This window comes from Silene latifolia, chromosome 1, assembly GCF_048544455.1.
Source record: "Silene latifolia isolate original U9 population chromosome 1, ASM4854445v1, whole genome shotgun sequence".
Lineage (NCBI taxonomy): Eukaryota > Viridiplantae > Streptophyta > Magnoliopsida > Caryophyllales > Caryophyllaceae > Silene > Silene latifolia.
Window position 1 is genome coordinate 192,360,205 of NC_133526.1, and position 18,370 is coordinate 192,378,574.

Consider the following 18,370-nt stretch of genomic DNA (forward strand, 5'->3'; position numbering starts at 1 on the left):
AAATCGTTCCTCTTCCCTCGAATAAATTGTTGAAATTAATCAATAATTAATAACAAAAAGTTTCCTATATAACAATCCTAATTTTCATTTTTATTTAAAAAGTTGGTAGGTAAAGTATACATACATAGATAATTAAATGAATTCTTTCACTTTTTATCCTTATTATGTTTTAAATTTATTAATAGTAAGAATATTATTTAGTTATTGTTTTTGTGTTTGTATTGAAATTGTAGGAAGATGCATGACATACTCAATTATCAATAACATTGCATGAAATCTATACAATCTAATTAAAAGGGTAGCATAGAACATTCAATTTTTTTTTACATGACATTTTCACACCCCATTAATTCTTATTCATTTTTATTGATTATTTAATTATATTGACAATATGACATGCATGGAATAATAATTGAATTTACAAAACTATAATCTATAATTAAAAAGTAAGCCAAACTATTTACCATTATCTGAACATCATATTTTAAATTTTATAAGATAATTTCTAAACCACTCTCATGCAAAGTGGATTTTGTAAAAAAAAAATTAAGAATAATAATAAAGCAAACTTTTTACATTCCATTTCTCCTTTGCTCCATATTTATGTCTATATTAAATTTCATAATAATGAGAAAAATCTATAATTCAATAATCTAAATATAAAATATATAAATCTAATTAAAAGGCAAGCAAAACTAACTATCATCATTTACATGCCATATTTTTTTTTTAAAGAAAATAAAATAATAAAAAAATAAAATAAAAAAGACAACATCTTAAATCAACCTCCTGTAAAGTAGATCTTGTAAAAAAAGAAATAATAATAATAATAATAATAATAATAATAATAATAATAATAATCAAACAAAACTTATACATTCCATTTCTCTTTATTCCTTATTAATGTTTATATTAAATTTCATAATAATGAAAAATGATGCTCAAAAGTCATGAACGTTGATTCATATTTATACCTATATTAATTTTGATAATAATGAAAAAAGGATGCTCAAAAGTCATAAAACGCATCCTCAATTCTTTATATATTTTTGATGGAAGATAAAATTTATAAGCCGAAATTTTTCTTATCTCTATCGTCAGTAGAACTAAATGTATCACTAAACTTTCCTATCATTCTATTAACATCAAGCTAAGTGTATAAGGTTTTAAAATTATTATCTAATTTATTTACTTTTTATGTAAGTTCCATTGGGTTATGAAATGTTCATTATATTTTCAATTTCATCGTTTGTGTTTGTTTTGTTCTCATTTAGGGGCTATCAAGATTTGTGGTGTTGAGCTATTCAAAGGTTAATATACTTACATTTCTACGACTTCATTCTCATTCCCTTTTTCTTTCACTATTTAAGAGGAAACTTAATTTAATAACGATAATATTACATAAAAAAAAATTCACTATTTTGTTGGTTAATTCGGACTAATTACCGAGTTAATTTTTTTATTATAGGGTCGATCCGTTGGAAAAAGAAGACTATATGGAGAAGTAAAATACTAGGATTGCTTAAATAACTATATATTGGAGACTAACTATAAGATTGACGACATCAACGTGAATGACTAGTAATTTTTTTTCTTTTTTTTTCAAATGTATATTTTATTTTGGTATTTGTTTGTTTTTTTTTTTCATCATTTTACCTTCGAAAAAATAGCAATATTCACCTACTTTGGCTTATTTAATTTATCGACTTTGATCTTTATGTTAACATGTAAATGCCCATAATTTTAGTACGCAATCAATGATGACTTATTTATAAGGTGAGCATACTATATGTTTTGATATTTTATAAAATTTCAATTACTAAAAACACTAGAAACATCACACTCAAAACAAAACATCCCGTGAATTTCACGGGTCACAAAACTAGTTTTATTTTAAAAACCCGCTTTGTGGTTGTTTTCAAAAAAAAAATATTTTATTTCTAAAATAATATTATAAATTTAATATTATTGGTTATTTAAGTTAAAGATACTTTAGCAATTAGTTTATTTGATTTAATGAAATTAAATTTAATTATCATATACTCCGTAGTACTTAAAAATGAAAAATCATAAGTTCGGTCCATCTCGGTCTAAGACCGCATCGACCGAAAAATACGAGTTCGGTCCGGTCCAAAGCTGAATTTGTTAGGTGCGGTATTCGATCCACCTAAATACTTTTTTTTTTTGTCTTTAGCTCGGTCTGGTTCTGTTTGGACTGATTCATATCTTTACTCCTGTGTGTGGTTCAAAAAGTGGTCCGGGCCGGCAAATCGGATCGATTAGACAAGAGTACAAGACCTAGTACTTTCCGCACCGATATTCAGGTCCACAAAATCAGGTAACCAGTCTCGGGGGAATAAAATAGAAAAATCCCTTATACATGGTCCCGTCTAATCCAAATCCGAAAAAAAGGGACCTAATAGGTTTCGAGTCCCCTCTTAGTCGGTCCGGACTCTGAATTTGCGCTTTGGGGTGGTTCGTGTTTCGGATCACGATGGTGAAGACCCACCCATTCCCTGAGTTGACCTTCTTAAAAAAGGTTGAAGTTTAGCAATTAGAACATCGAGAGGGTAAGTGTTTGGGTTTTTGGTCAAGTTTGGGTTGAAGGGCTCGTGACCCGCTTACATTTGACACAAACCCGACACGATACAATCGGTTTACCGGGTCTACCTTCCACAGTTCCAGGCTTCCACTACTCCTCCAGTCCTCCAATACCCAAATAAGAAATCAGAGAGTATTATCTAACAGTGAACACAATTAGTCAATTACGCAGCTAGTCAATTAGACATGTCAAAGATCCAATCTTTGTTAGTAATAATAATACTAACTTTGATTAATTTCTGGGTTATTCCCATATCGTCATCCTTTAATTCCCCTCTTAATCATCTCTACAATGTTGGTGATCATGTCCCCTTTTTTGCCAACATTGTTGGACCCTTGAACAATCCCAGGTACCCTCCAAATTTGTCTCCATTAATTGTACATTTAGTATAAAAATTGCCTTTTTTGCGTTTCAATTTCATTTTTATTGTATTAATGGCTTGATAACGGTAATTACAGTGACAATTTTGTTTTTGAATTTTCCCACATTGTAATTTGTAGCTGTAAAATGGCTTACTGGAGTGGTTGCGCTTCTTTCTGTAAGTAGCAGTCCTTCGATGTAGTTCTCGACACAATTTTCATCTTGGGTCATTTGGAATAGCCTCGTTACGCTGCTATCATAGGGTAAGGTTGCATACATGTGACCCCTTGTCCCGCAATTTGCCAGAGCCATTGAGGCATTGGGGGTAATGTTGTTGTTGATGATGATGATGTATGGTTTAAGCAGAATCTTGTATTATGTCTGAAATAACATGGAAGTTTGAAGGGTGAAGATTGATTTTTTAGTAAAACTTTGGATGTCTTGGTGTATTTTTCTGTGGTTACTGTATGATCAATGGATTTTGAGGTTTGATCGACATTGTAGCTGCCTGTAACTTTATGCCTTTATATGGTGTTTTTTCTCTGTACCCTGATAGAGCTTTGAGAGAAATTTGATAGGCTATTTTTTCGATTTGCAGTGAGACGTACGAATACTATGAGCTGCCATTCTGTTCCCCAGGTCAGCTTATAGTCCAATGGTTAAGACTTTAGAGCATTTTGTATTATGTTACTTCATACAACAGATGATTGAACTGATGTTCATTAGCTACTCAATTTGCTTGCGGTTTTTTTAATCTCAATTTTCGTGATTTCACTGGACTAGCCAGTCATCTGATCGATATGAAAAGAATATGGGAAGTCAGTTTACTGCTATTGTCTTGTGGAAGGATGAATTAATCTGGTAGAGGATAATATACGATAATGTATGATATCATAACAAGTGGTGTACGAAATGTCTTACAAATGAAGACAGATCACGTACGTTGTACTTCTCATTTTATATGATTAATGGGTCGGTTTTGCATGTAATAGTGCCTCAAACAATTCTATGGTGAGGATATGAAGAGCAATATGAGCTCACCCAGCAATAGGGAAGTGGGTGAAGAGGCACAGATTTTTGGAATAGAGGGGCTATGTGAAGGATTACTTAGGACAGTGCTCCAATATTATCCAGGATGATTGTTTTGGAACATGAATTGGTGCTTAAATGAACTTGTGCGATCCTTGAGCCCTTGTTTCAGACAAAAGAAGAACTACTCCACTCCCCTCAAATTTGTTGTCCTTGTTTCACTTTGATGGGTAATTGATGTCGACATTAACCTATATTTCTCAATTTCTCATGATATACAAAGGTTACAACTTTCTCAAATAATAATATGAAAACAGCTTTTCTCATTAACATATGTTTGGAGAATTTGATGGTCAAGTTACTGGTCAAGCTGACACCGGTTAACCATCAAAGTCAAACGGGGATAATACGTTTGGGGTATTTGAGTATTTCTTAAAATGCACCTATGCTGGGGCACATTTTTTAATCAACTCAGTCTTCTAATTATCATAGTCTGCGATCATGTAATCCTATATACTGGTTTCGGGTGAAATGACCTATAAAGATTTGCAAAGGTAGCTAATAATCTGATTTTATTTGCTGCTTCTGCTCCCAGATCAAATTATCAAAAAGAAGGAATCATTGGGGGAAGTTCTCAATGGTGATCGTTTAACAAAGACTCGCTATGATATAAAGTTCAAGGAGATTAAAGAGGAAAATATACTATGCACAAAGACGCTTAAACGGGAAGAAGTTACTAAATTTCGTGATGCAGTTCAAAGAGAGTTTTACTTTCAGATGCACTACGATGACCTTCCTTTCTGGGGATTTGTTGGGAAGAATGAAGAGGAGAATTTAAGGAGTGATTGGAAAGGACCAAGATCGTATCTTTTCACTCATGTACAGTTTGAAGTTTTATACAATGACAAGCATGTTGTAGAAGTGCGTGCTTTTAGTGACCCCGAACATGTTGTGGACATAACAGAGGATACTGAAATTGATGTCAAGTTTACTTACTCTGCTATTTGGAATGCATCGTCTGCCACATTCGCGACCAGAATGAGTAGATATTCAAGGGCTTCTCTACTTCCACCAGTTCAGCAACTTCACCGGTTTTCTCTCATTAGCTCAGCTGTTGTCTTTATGCTTTCCGTGACATTAGTTGTCATGCTATATCGGTGGAATCTCAAGAGTGATTTGAGAAAGTAATCATCATGTTCAGTTATTACAGTTCCATTGCTTTTAAGTAATATGATTATTCAATAAGGATTTGGTTAATTTGCACTCAAGAGTTAATGGTTTTGTGTTTAGGTATTTTCACGGAGATGATGATAATGAGGCTGGACGAGCATGCGTTGATGGTGATATTTTAAGAATCCCATCACATGTGTCACTCTTATGTGCTGTTCTTGGATGTGGAACCCAAATTTTTCTCGTGTAAGGCAACTTGGATCCGTAACATGTCTGAATTCATATTCGATTTTGCTGTGACTTAGTCCTCGCAGGTTTAGTATTCCCTAAGCACCATCACTTCTGATATTCGTGCTTTTGGGAAGGCTTACAACAAGCCTTCTGTTTCTTGGGCCTTAACTTTAGTTTGAAATGACTTATATGCCTGAATGAATGGTTTATGGTTCCTTAATATGTGACCGAAAGAGTGCTGTAATGAGTATTTGAGTGTCAGCTGATTTTAGTCATCTTACACAATATTCAAGTTCCGTTTTTTGCGTTGCGAGTTTCAAATCACGCCTCACAATATGTCTCATTTCTTGTTGATGTTTTTGTAGCCTGAGACCTGAGTACATATGTTTTATCTAAATATCCTATTCTCATTAGGCATGTGATCCTCATATGCAAGTAAAGTGTATTGTTGATCGAAATGTTTGAGTTATAGTCTATTTAAGATTTGTAATAGCTTAGTGAATCATTTTACTTTAAATCCGTCAAAGACCAGGAATAACGAGTCTTTGAATCTATTGGAGTTGGAAAAAGTTGGTTGACTTGGTATATGGAAGAAAAAAGTTATACTGTAGAAAATGAATTCTTTTTTGCTACTCCATACTAATATTAATTTATTGAGTGTGGCAATTTGAGGGGTTACATTGCCATCATATATCTTTTGAGTTTTGATTTGTTAATAATAGAAGTATTTTCTCGAGTATCTGCTTCACCTGCTTGTAAAGTGGTCATGTCTGCCAATGGGTGATGGCTATTTCCAGCAAATTCATTATTATGTTTCAAGTATGATTCTCTGCAAGCCTGCTAGTCCAGTTCTAATTTGCTCCCTTGTAAATGTTTTCAGGATATGCTGCGTGTTTGTATTGATGTCACTCAGTATTATCGAGCCTTACAGTCATGGGACCGTGTGGGCATCTGTTGTTGCAATGTACACGTTAACATCTGCAGTTGCTGGATATACCACCGTTTCATTCTATTGCCAGTTTGCTAAAACTGGATGGGTAATAAATTTCTTCCAAAATTAATTCATATAACTGAGACAAATCAAACTTGTGCATTTCTGAGTTCTGACTCTGTTTCCGACTACTTATGATGCAGGAAAGAAGCGTACTCCTGACAGGGATAATCTTAATGGGGCCAGTGTTACTTGTGCTATCGGTTCTTAATACAGTGGCTGTATTATATGGAGCCACGGCCGCCCTTCCTTTAGGAACTATTATTTTATTGTTCCTCATATATTTATTCATCACCATGCCTTTTCTTGCACTTGGAGGGATCGTGGGGCATCACTATGCGTGTAGGAAACCATTGCCTTCTCCAAAGAGATCCTCGAGAGAGATTCCTCCATTAGCTTGGTATATGAAAACTCAGAGCCAAGTTGTCGTAGGAGGCCTTTTACCTTTCAGTGGAATCCTGGTGGAGTTGCATCTTTTTTACGCTAGTTTATGGAGCTACAAATTATTCACACAACCCGGTGTTCTGTTTGTCACTTTCTCAATCCTGATTTGTCTTACTGCTGTTTTGAGCATTGGTTTGACGTTCATTCAACTCGCTGCCGAAGATCCTCGATGGTGGTGGAGGTATGCCTTATTTATTTCTTTTGCTGTTTATCTTTTGAACACAAGTGTGCAGACAGACGTACAGTACTGTCCCAGTGGACATAATTAAAGCTTGTCATCGTAACTCTGGCAAAACTTACCCGACCCGACTTGAACGACACCACCTGAATTGACTCGACCCAGAAAGAACAACTCGAAGTAGTCCTTACGATCATGATCGAAACTTTTAGTCAGGATCCAAAAATGATAGGTAAGCCTCGAATGACCTGAAATCAAACTTTCCCATACCCGAAATGGTTATATAGTTGCACAACCGAACCCATAATGACCATACTCAAGGGCTCAAGCGACTGATTTGCCACGTCCACTTGCGTGTCTCACAGACGTATTATTTATTCTTCTTTCCTTTGTTTCTTATAATGATGATATATCTTAAGAGTTAAGACAAATTGTTGCAGATCTGTGTTGCGTGGTGGATCAACGGCTATATTTATGTTTGCCTATAGTTTGTACTTCTATACCACATCAGATATGAGTGGTTTCTTGCAGCTGACCTACTTTCTGGGCATCAACTTCTGCATCTGCTATGCATTCTTCCTGATGCTTGCTGCAATTAGTTTCCGCGCTTCTTCAGTGTTCACATCTCACCTTTATAATGCTTCTAAGAGGGAGTAAATCTATTTCTTGAAGTACATACCTTCAGTGATTATCCTCCCCTGTCTCCTCTACAGCAATCGACACACTTCAACGACAGGGATCTCAACCGTTTATTCCACTTGAGAGACATGACATGCTTTAATGCTATATGATCAAGATGATGAAACTTGTAGCTTGCATATATATCAGCTAGTTTAGCCGGAAAAGTCATGAAAGGTGGTATTCATGACCTGGGTTGAATTCCGTCAACATTACTAAAGAAATGAAAGCTGCAGGTTCGTTTTAAACAAAGTACCCTGTGTGTTTGCTGTACATTGAACTGTATGAGCCTTTAGGAATTGTTAGGATGCTTTATTGTACTTACACGTTGTGGCCTTGTTTCGAGTTCCTACTGTGGGACAAATCGAGCTGTAATTTTTGTCGAGTGTCCCTAAACCTGCATGTAATATTTTTACCAGGAGTAAAGTTCATCTTGAGGTCATCGTTGTTGCTTCATCTTTTGTTCGACTGTTATCTTACTATAACGGAACCACTGCATACGATTAGAGGAGGACAAACTAATTATAGGACAAGTACTTCAGCGATATATTATGAACGAACAAAAGAAACCACACGAATAGGTCATTGATATGACGATCAGTAGTCTGATCGCCCTATTACATAAATTTTCGAGGGAATCTACTTCAATCTTGATCAAGTTAAGTTAAATAAATTTCTACATTGTGCTTTTAATTGATCGTCAAAGCTAGCACCGTTTGATCACTCAACTTATTAGATAAAAATTTCTCCTCATTCCAATTCGTCTCCGGCAAGCTGGTCGCACAATAATGACGAATAATAGTCACCCAATATAAGCGAAAATAAAAATCTTTTTTAAACATCACTTAATATTAGGTTGGTAAATTACTAAACCATCTAATGCAATTTTTTTGTGTTTTTAGCCATATTTCCGAATTTTCTTCACTAAAATTGATAAACGGGGAAATAATTTGTTGTGTACCATTTTCACGTCTCATCTTATAATTTGACCAATATAACCGTAATATGTCCAAAGAAATCACGCCCGAACCAAAAATGAAACAGATAATCCGCACTCGTACCGAAATAGACCAACATGTCATAAGCCAAGGAAACGGCCCAAAAAAAGAATGAAGCCCATTAGGGTTCATCACAGTATTAAACATTCAATTCAACATCGCCTTCAAATACTCTTGGCTTCAGTCAGCAGCCACAAACCCTAAACCCCTCTTTCTCTCTCCTGGTAATCAATCGCTCACTCTCTTCCTCATTTCTAGATTATCATCATCAATTTAACGTGATTTAATCAATTTAATTTCATATTAATCTAACAATTCTATTTCTCTTTTATTTTTGCAGGTTTTGGTGTTTGATTCATCATGAGGTACGTTAATTTTTGTTAATCTTCACATTTTTGTGATTATTTTTGTTGTTGGTCTTCATTAAAATGGTAGTTAATTCAATGGGTATACTCAAGTTTTAATCTTTTTGATATCACAGTTAGTTTAGCCTTGGATTGATTGTACACTTTCCGTCTCGATCATTTGTTTACCTTTTATATTTACTGTGAGGTGTATTTTAAACAAAGGTAAATAAATGATTGAGATGGAAGGAGTATATTTGTGTTGTATGATTTTCGTGTGTTTGATTTTAATTTGAGGTCGGCTTACATGAATCATCATTTGAAACAGTCAATGCGTATACGTAAATATGTAAATATGTTTGTAAAGATGATGAATAAGGTAAAAGGGGAAAGCAAAACGTGGTAAATAGTGAAATCTGAATCCAAAGATTTAAATTTTTTATTGTATTGTAAAGACGGTTTCACTCCATTTGTTGTATTTGATTATGGATAGGCGAGAGTGCTAGATGAGATTATGGATAGTCGAGTGTGCGAGATGGTTGTGCTCCATTTGTTGTATTTGATGTGTTGGGAGTATATAGGGTTAAGTTATTGGAAATCAAATGTTTTGACATTGATGCAAAACTTCATTTTAGCCGACGCGTTGAAATTGTTTTACTGGTTACACCTGTAGTTGTCAGAAGTAATGGTCTTGAGGTTTGGTGACCTTTGTGAGGGTTGTGTAAAGACGGTTTCACTCCATTTGTTGTATTTGATTATGCATAGACGAGAGTGCTAGATGAGATTTTGGATAGGCGAGTGTGCTAGATGGATTTGTTGTATTTGATTTGTTGGGAGTATATAGGAAATCAATTGTTTCGTCATTGATACATACTTCAATTTAGCCGACACAATGCATTGTTTTACTGGTTACCCTTGTTGTAGTCAGAAGTAACAATCTTACGGTTTGGTGACCTTTGTGAGGGTTGTGTTTTTGTACACTTGTAGACAGTTACCATTTTGTGCTTGGTGTTAATGTGCTAAGAATATTGTTGTACATTGAGAAGTGCAATGTTGAGGAAAGTATTTGTTGGTTAGTGGAATGAATATAGTTGTGTAATGTGTATTTGTTTGTTGCAGTAAGTTATCGAGTGATGCTGTGAGAGAAGCTATCACTGGCATTTTAACTGATGCTAAGGATAAGGAGAGGAAATTTGTTCAGACAATCGAGCTCCAGATTGGTCTGAAGAATTATGATCCCCAAAAGGATAAGCGTTTCAGTGGTTCCGTTAAACTGCCCCATGTTCCCCGTCCTAAGATGAAAGTGTGTATGCTTGGAGATGCTCAACACGTTGAAGAGGTAACTAAAATGCAATGTTTTTGGCGTTTCTATTGAAGTTTTTCGTGTCAAATGCAATCTGGCATTGTGCTTGAATCTGTGTATTCTGATTATGTAAACTTTTGTGTTGGTAGGCCGAGAAAAACGGTTTGGAATCTATGGATGTTGAAGCATTGAAAAAGCTTAACAAGAACAAGAAGTTGGTTAAGAAGCTTGCTAAGAAGTACCATGCTTTCCTTGCCTCAGAATCTGTCATCAAGCAGATTCCCCGTTTGCTCGGTCCTGGTCTCAACAAGGCAGGCAAGTATAATTGCATTAACAATTCTCACCCATATTTATCAGCAAGCGATCACATTTCTTTGAATTTCCTATTAACTTTACAACCGCTATCCTCCGAAGAAACCAGATAGTCTAGTTATTTGCAGGTTGCTTAATATTACTTGGTAGTCTATTGTTTCGTAGGAAAGTTTAGGTTAAATGTTATTGAGTCACAGTGTCACACCATAAAGACTACTACTGGCAATTGATGCTCCGTAATGGAAACAGCAAATGTAATTGATAGACCATAGTAGGAGATTTTGTTTTTCTTATTGTACTTTGTTATTGTTGTTTCAAATTCTAAAATTTGGATGGTTCATCTGTGTTACATCTTCAGGTAAGTTCCCTACTCTCGTTACCCATCAAGAACCTCTTGAGAACAAGGTGAACGAGACCAAAGCCACAATCAAGTTCCAACTGAAGAAGGTACTCTGCATGGGTGTTGCTGTCGGTAACTGCAGCATGGATGAGAAGCAGATCTTCCAGAACGTGCAAATGAGTGTCAACTTCCTTGTCTCCCTCTTGAAGAAGAATTGGCAAAATGTAAGTTGCTCTAGTCCTACTCACCCGTCATACGTCCCAGTTTGAATTGTATCACACATTTCCCGAGTCAACAATGATATGATTGTTGTGGTGTGTTCATCGAGGATCTGATCATGGATTATCGGTTTGTATTTTACAGGTTAGGTGCTTGTACCTGAAGAGTACCATGGGAAGACCCTACCGTATCTTCTAAGAATCTTGCTTCCATCTGTTTTTGGTTCTGGTTCTTGGTATTTTGAGTGGTTGTTTTTCTTGTCACCTGAAGTAGTTCAGTGTACCTTCTTGAGCTTAGAATACTTGGGAAACTCTTTAATGGCCAAATGCTATATTGTCAGTTTTGTTATGACATTGTTCGACGATTTTATTTTACAGATGCTTGTTTTGATGGTACTTCGTTACGTTTTTGAAATTTCCGTTTCGTTTTCTAACAAATTTCTCGGTAATAATTCCTCTAAAGGGGAATGCTACTGTGAGTGAAGATTAGTAGTAATTGATTATATGGTCTATTTGGATCAGTAATAGAACTAACTATGATTATCTATAAAACTCGGTGTCTTCTCGTTTTCCCACATGGCCCTGTGATATTTGTTTTTTTTTTGGTGTAAACCGGGGTGTCCACCGTCGACAATAGTGTATAATCCCCTCGCCGCGCGTGCTCCCACGAAGAGGTAAACGGCTGGCCAAAGAGTTTGCTCCATTCCCATTGGCAGGGATCGAACCCCTTCCTGACCTCTTGGCGAGGATAAGGAGGCCATGCGATTTCGGGTGAGGTGGGTGAAATAACATGGTGGAGATAGGTGGCGGCTGACCTTCCCCTCTGCGAATTTTCAGGTGAGGTGGGAGGAATAGGTTATAATACGTCATTTTGTGCCTGATTTTATCATAATTCGGGATATTAAAAACGTGTTTTTAGCCTGATTGGAGAAAACGAATCATTTCCGGCCAACCTTCCTCCTCCCAGTCTCCCACCATTTGAAGAGGTAATGTAAGGTTTTTGCAAACACGGTGTTTCGATCAAATGTAGGTAAGACCTGTCGAGACGTGAAGCTCAGCGACCCAGTGCACACTGTTGTCAGTTTTGTTCAAGAAGCCAGTATCGATTGTCAAAGAGTGTAAAAAGTCTGTCTACTTGAGTTAGTAGTTGCTCACTTCATCATCACTTGAGTCTCTTACCCTTATCCGACTGTGGAATCCATACCCGTAAGAAGCCCTTTACCGTCAAATACTTGCTCACTTCATCTCATGGAAAATGTATGTCAGCTACCGATGTTGCCCATTGTTGCTGATGTCGGTAGCACTGCATTTTGTTTACTTTTACTCGCTAAGTATTACGGAGTATTTTGTTTGGTATAAATACGGCCATCTGAACACTTGTGGTTATAAGTTTGAAGTACTGACGAGTATCACTACTCCTTAACTTTATCAGCGAAACTAACTAATATCCGGGGTTTAAAGAGTTTAGTGAAACTAACTCCTTAACTGATGTAGTATAACTACACTACACTTACGCTCTTATTTTGCAAGTATTGGAGACTTTGGTTCTTCAAATTTGGCCCATTAAATTGCTTCATGTTTGCAGACCATATGTGGGAACATTCACGGCCCGACAAGCCCGAAAAAATGGGATTATTTCACGACACAACCAAACACGAGTTATCAATACTATATATTAAATCCAGAAACCAAGGGATTTCAATGTAATTAAAAAAAGTTATACAAATTAATTATACTAGTTTAAATCACTAGCACCGTGTGATGAACCCGATTAAGGGATATCAATGCAAATATTATATAGTTTGGGTTAAAATTAAATTATATAGAAGCTTGGTAATTTTCCTAAATATTTGTAAGAGACTAAAACATGATCAATTTCCTTAAAGTAAAATAATTAATTAAGATTGTCAATTTCAAGTAGACAAAAAGAAAGAAAATGCTTGGTAATTTTCCTAAATATTTATAGAAGGCTAGAAAATGGTCAATTTTCTTAAAATAAAATAATTAATTAATATAAACATGCACACTTATGGTATTAATTATTATCATCATAAAATTATATATTAAAGTTAAAATCTATGCAATTTTATTAAACTTTATTATTTATTAGATGTATATAGATGTTAATTATTTGACATACAAAAATATAATATAAGTAGGTTATAAATAATTCAAGTTAGATTGCATAATATATAATATTGCATAATTATTTCGATTTGATTTAATGCATATATATAATATATTTATATAAATATATAATAAAAGAATTGTTGTAATATTGGATACGTAGTTGCTCATTCATGGACGGGTTTTACTCTTTCATGTACTTTTTTTCATTATTTTTCCATAGTATGTCCTTTGCCTAATTTCTCTAATTCTCTCTAGTTTTCTCCCTCACAAAATAAATCAAATAAACAAAATTATTCAAATCCGTCAAATTACACAATTAAGAATGCTAATTCTTATATCGATCAGGTAATAATTCTAATTCTTAATTTTATTAATTATATTAGGGATTATTTACACTAATTAGCTAGATTAGGGTTCGCCTCAATCAACTAATTAAACTCGCTGCTGAACAACGAAACCAACTCTAATAATTATTCTAGCACATAGGCACAACAAATAGCCCGAAACCAACTGTAATTAAACTTGTAGGATTTGTGAACATGATCAATCAAATCGCAATAAGCCACAAAAATAGTGGAGTACATGAATTACGCTGATTACGTTTCCGAATTTTTCATTTTCTTCTTTTTTTTTTTTGATAAATGTATTGTATTTATTTTAGTAATTTTTACTATTTTCTTTATTTTTTTTTCAGGACTCGGAGTCGGGTGGTGGATGGTGGCTGACGGTGGTGGTTCGATGGTGGTAGTTAGAGTGAGAAAAGAGTAAAGGAAGAAGAGAGAGATAGAGATTGAAAGAAGGGTATTAAAGTGAAATTATTAAAATTAAAGGGGTATTATGGTCATTTACGTCCATGAATGAGTAAAACTCGTACATGAATGAGCACCACCCTATTGGATATAGTTATATGATAGTAATCACTCATTTGAATAGTAAAAGTAATAATATTATCAGCGAGATTAGTGAAAGTGGTAGAAACAACAACGGGAGTAGTGAAATAATCAATATTAATGTGACAATAGTGAAAATAACAATAATTACGGCGGGAGTAGTGAAATTATCAATATTAATGCGGCAGTAACAATAATTACGGCGAGAGTAGTGAAATTAGCAACGATTATGGGTAAGTAGTGAAATGTTATTTCTATTATTTCATTAATAAGAGTGAAATATTAATAGCAGGAGTAGTGAATTTGTTTCAAAATTTATTTCATCGTAATTTTAGGATATGTCATAGAAAAATATATTAATGATAAATCTATAGGTTATACAACTTTAAGTGTTAATTTAAGGAAAAATTATGAATTACCACCTAATATGTTCCATTTTTTATAAATTACCACCTAATATATTCAACTTTACAAATAACCACCTAACTTCCGTGTTTATCCACCCCATTTTCACTTATTCTACAATCTTGTGACGGTTTTACAAAATTATCGACTCGTTTTCATTTTAACGACTTCCGATCATTTTTTATGACCAAACTACCCTTATTAGTTATTATACACACACTCATCCCCTTCACAAATTCTCATTGAAGACATGACATATCCGTCACAAGCTGAAGACGGATACCATTTTACCTCACAATGTACCCACTTTTTTTCTCTCTGCAACACTATTCATGTGGCCCCCTTTCTCCACTAACCCATTTTGTTACCATTTTATCTCACAAAATATTCGTCACAAATGGTAACCCGTCACAAGGGAGACCAATTGCATCCCCTTAATTCACCCCTATCTCACTTCAGGATTACTCCCTCATTCAATAACCCTAGAAATTAATTTAGGGATTCCTTCAATTTGTCCTCTTTCAACACCATTAATTTACAGTAATTTATCGTAGAAAGAAGAAAAGCAAGAAAGTTGCAAATAGAGTAAAACAATAAACCGAAAAGAAGTCAAAAGTATGTGTCTTTCCTGGCATTTGATAGTCTTTGTTTTTTATAGGATGCTTTTGTCTTTTGGTCTCTTCGTCTCTCCCCGTTTCATACGTCACTCTTGTTGTACAATTACTTGTCATTATTGTGCTTTATATGCTTTGGTGATTTTGGATAGTAGTTCGACTTATTCTCACTGGATGTACTTCAATTCTCTTTCGACAGCATGTTATTTCAGCATATACTTAAGAGTTAAGACGGGTTGACTCGTCTTAAGTTTAAGACGGGCCAAATAGCTAGACAAGTGGTGTACTATTTGATCCGTTTTACTCTTAAGACGAATATACACGTCTTAAAGAAGAGTAATTCGTTATTTCACTATTTAATCCGTCTTACCTTCAGAGTTCAGAACATAGAAGTTGGATGCTCATTTATTATCCAGCTAGTCTGATACAATTATGAGCCTTACCCCTATCCTTGGGCAGTTTGTTTTGTGTTTATATGTTTGGTTGTTTATGTTAAATCACTGAAATCTTGTGACCCTAATTTATTATTTGAGATATAATAGATGATACCTAGGCAAGATGATAGCTGGAGAATTACATGGTCACTTAGGAGAAGCCCGAGATTAGCAGGAGAAAGCCCTAATGCACCTATTGTATCACCTGTGACTGTGAGAAGAGTGGATAAGTTACAAGTAAGGAGGAAATTGTCAACACTATTTGATCAGGAGGGGGGTGATGGGGAACAAACTGGTTATGCTCAAGAGAGTCCTAATGAAGGACGACAAACTGGTTATGATCAAGTGAGAGTTGATGGAGAGGAGCAAAGTTTTTATGCTGAGGAGGTGGATGATGAGGATTACTGGAGTGAAGATAGTCAATTTAGCCATTTGGATATAGAGGAGACTGAAGTTGAGGGTGACTTAGTGGAGGAGGAGGAGCTGTTTGGTGATGGATCTCATGATAACCTAATCGATGTGGTTAACAACAATATTAATCAGTCTTGTAGAAGGGTGACAGGCAAAGGGAAGACAAAGTTGATTGATGTTGATGACTTAGATGTAAGGGTTGGTGAGGAACTTGATGTGAATTCTGATGAGGACATTAGTGTGGCAGGTTCAGGGGATGATGAAGCTAAGTTATATGATACATTTGATCCTGCTGTTGACTTTGAGAGACCAATTATTCTTAAGAAAGGATTAAAATTTCCTTGTGTTGAGGTTTATAGGAAAGTAGTAAGGCAACATGCTATTGAGAATGGTTATGAACCATATTTCGAACACAATGACAGTACTAGAGTAACAGTTTACTGCAGACATAGATGTGAATGTCCTTGGAATGCTAAAAGGTCTAGGTTGCCTAAATGTACTTGCGGTGCTAAAAGAAAGTGTAAGTTTAGGTTGTATGCCGCGAAATTAAAAGGTGACACAACCACATTTCAGATTAAAACATTGTACTTGGATCATATCTGTTAAACTGCATCTGGGTGGATGCTCTGGAATATAATGTGTGGGTGATTCGTAATTGTGGAGTCTAGGTATGCCGGTTATATGCTCAACGATATGTTTCACTGGAAAATGAGTTTTGATGGATTGCTCGTTGTCTACTGTAGTTTTAGCTGATTTTATGTAATTCTAATCTGGGTTAATGCTAGTTTTTGTGTGGGTGAATTGGAATTGTTGAGCTCCATACGTAGTTGTATGGCCTGTTCCAGGTACATGGTAAGGTACATGGTACATATGACCGGCTTGCTTAGCTTCGAGTTTCTCGGCAGCATGCCTAGGTTTATCTGCGCGCATTTCCGCCCTCGCTTCTGCCTCTTTCACTTTCTCTTTCTCGTCTGCTATTACTCTCTCCTCCTTTGTCCTTGCCGCCGCCTTTTCTGCCTGGTTAAATGTAACAATATCATAATATTGACTGGTTAAGTCTCTAATTAAACGTTTGGATTGGTTTCGCAACCGTCTCGGTTAAAGAGAATAAAAGGAGATGTAGTAATATCTTTTCTTCAGCTTTGGCTTTGGCAATCTGGATTATCTCCTTGGCAACACTGCCCATATTGCTCACCTTCTCCTTTACAGACTGCTCTTACTAAATGCTTTTTGTTCAGCAACTCATGCGGGTATTATACCTTTCTTGCTTTTTATGAACAATACTTTGTAATTTGTGCCTACATTTGTTGGCATCTTTATGGGTATTGGCCATTACCTAATGACTCAAGGACTAATTGTATACATTAATACTTCCACAGTACTTCTTCAGTAACCGTATTTCTGCAATAAAATACTAAAATGAAATTGCCCAGAAAATGACGACATGAGGAGCTTTAGAAAACGATTTATGGGTTTTTTGGGGATTTGTAGAAATGAGAGGGAGTGTGTAAATTAAATAGGGTTAGAAAGGGTAGTTTGGTCATAAAAAATGATCGGAAGTCGTTAAAATGAAACCGACTCGATAATTTTATAAAACCGTCACAAGAATGTAGAATAAATGAAAATGGTGTGGATAAACACGAAAGTTAGGTGGTTATTTATAAAGTTAAATATATTAGGTGGTAATTTGTAAAAAATGGAACATATTAGGTGGTAATTCATAATTTTTCCTTAATTTAATGAAAAAAATTAATGGTAAGTAGAGGTAGCCCGGGCGAAGCCGGGCACCAATACTAGTTTTCAATAAAAGGTAAAAGGTAGACTAGGATATTATTACCTATAAGTTCTATAAGTGTATGTATAATCTTATTTGTGTATTATTGTATAACTTAATTTTACTCCGTATTTGTTAAATATTTTATACTTTTAACGGAATCAAAGACTCGTTACTCTTTAGTTCTGAATTATGATGAAATATATCAAAATGGCTTAATAAAGGTGACAGTGGTTTTTTTTTTCTTGGTAATTAACGGTCTTTCAGTGTAGTCTCGATGAAATTTTCATCTTGTGTAATTCAAAAACTACCTTTTTGTGTTGTGTATTGTTGCTAACACAAGAGTAAGATTGTTTAGTTCTACCGTTCCTTACCATGCAATGTGTTGCTTCAATACCAGAATGGTCCTTATAACCCTTTTTACACTAAAAAAAAAATAATCTATTATTATTAAAACGTGTTCAAAATTTAAATTCAGGAGCTTTATCATAAACGATATCGTCAAAGTTTTAAA

General features: G+C 35.0%; 3 protein-coding genes across 3 annotated transcripts; all 3 read left to right on the top strand.

Moving 5' to 3' along the window:
- Nucleotides 1–2,715: 2,715 nt before the first annotated feature.
- LOC141614436 (transmembrane 9 superfamily member 5-like) lies at nucleotides 2,716–8,125 on the top strand. The gene is made up of 7 exons (XM_074433184.1): nucleotides 2,716–2,951; nucleotides 3,561–3,601; nucleotides 4,587–5,175; nucleotides 5,282–5,407; nucleotides 6,273–6,429; nucleotides 6,527–7,008; nucleotides 7,446–8,125. The coding sequence occupies exons 1-7, from the start codon at nucleotides 2,788–2,790 to the stop codon at nucleotides 7,660–7,662; spliced, it is 1,776 nt and encodes a 591-aa protein (XP_074289285.1). The 5' UTR covers nucleotides 2,716–2,787; the 3' UTR covers nucleotides 7,663–8,125.
- Nucleotides 8,126–8,813: 688 nt separating this feature from the next.
- LOC141614442 (large ribosomal subunit protein uL1z-like) lies at nucleotides 8,814–11,594 on the top strand. The gene is made up of 6 exons (XM_074433190.1): nucleotides 8,814–8,905; nucleotides 9,022–9,046; nucleotides 10,145–10,364; nucleotides 10,478–10,643; nucleotides 10,999–11,204; nucleotides 11,344–11,594. Exons 2-6 carry the CDS (start codon nucleotides 9,042–9,044, stop codon nucleotides 11,395–11,397), a joined length of 651 nt encoding a protein of 216 aa, XP_074289291.1. The 5' UTR covers nucleotides 8,814–8,905; nucleotides 9,022–9,041; the 3' UTR covers nucleotides 11,398–11,594.
- A 3,494-nt stretch (nucleotides 11,595–15,088) lies between these two features.
- LOC141590130 (uncharacterized) lies at nucleotides 15,089–16,688 on the top strand. The gene is made up of 2 exons (XM_074410742.1): nucleotides 15,089–15,238; nucleotides 15,780–16,688. The coding sequence occupies exon 2, from the start codon at nucleotides 15,780–15,782 to the stop codon at nucleotides 16,686–16,688; it is 909 nt and encodes a 302-aa protein (XP_074266843.1). The 5' UTR covers nucleotides 15,089–15,238.
- Nucleotides 16,689–18,370: the final 1,682 nt, after the last annotated feature.

What these genes read in the sequence shown, in the direction of transcription:
- LOC141590130 (XM_074410742.1), top strand. Translation starts at nt 15,780, where the DNA reads ATGATACCTAGGCAAGATGATAGCTGGAGAATTACATGGTCACTTAGG.
- LOC141614442 (XM_074433190.1), top strand. An exon ending in ATGCTCAACACGTTGAAGAG is followed by an intron (nt 10,365 to 10,477) that starts GTAACTAAAATG and finishes TTGTGTTGGTAG; the next exon opens with GCCGAGAAAAACGGTTTGGA. An exon ending in TGAAGAAGAATTGGCAAAAT is followed by an intron (nt 11,205 to 11,343) that starts GTAAGTTGCTCT and finishes TGTATTTTACAG; the next exon opens with GTTAGGTGCTTGTACCTGAA.
- LOC141614436 (XM_074433184.1), top strand. Translation starts at nt 2,788, where the DNA reads ATGTCAAAGATCCAATCTTTGTTAGTAATAATAATACTAACTTTGATT. An exon ending in GCTGCCATTCTGTTCCCCAG is followed by an intron (nt 3,602 to 4,586) that starts GTCAGCTTATAG and finishes TTCTGCTCCCAG; the next exon opens with ATCAAATTATCAAAAAGAAG. An exon ending in GGAACCCAAATTTTTCTCGT is followed by an intron (nt 5,408 to 6,272) that starts GTAAGGCAACTT and finishes AAATGTTTTCAG; the next exon opens with GATATGCTGCGTGTTTGTAT.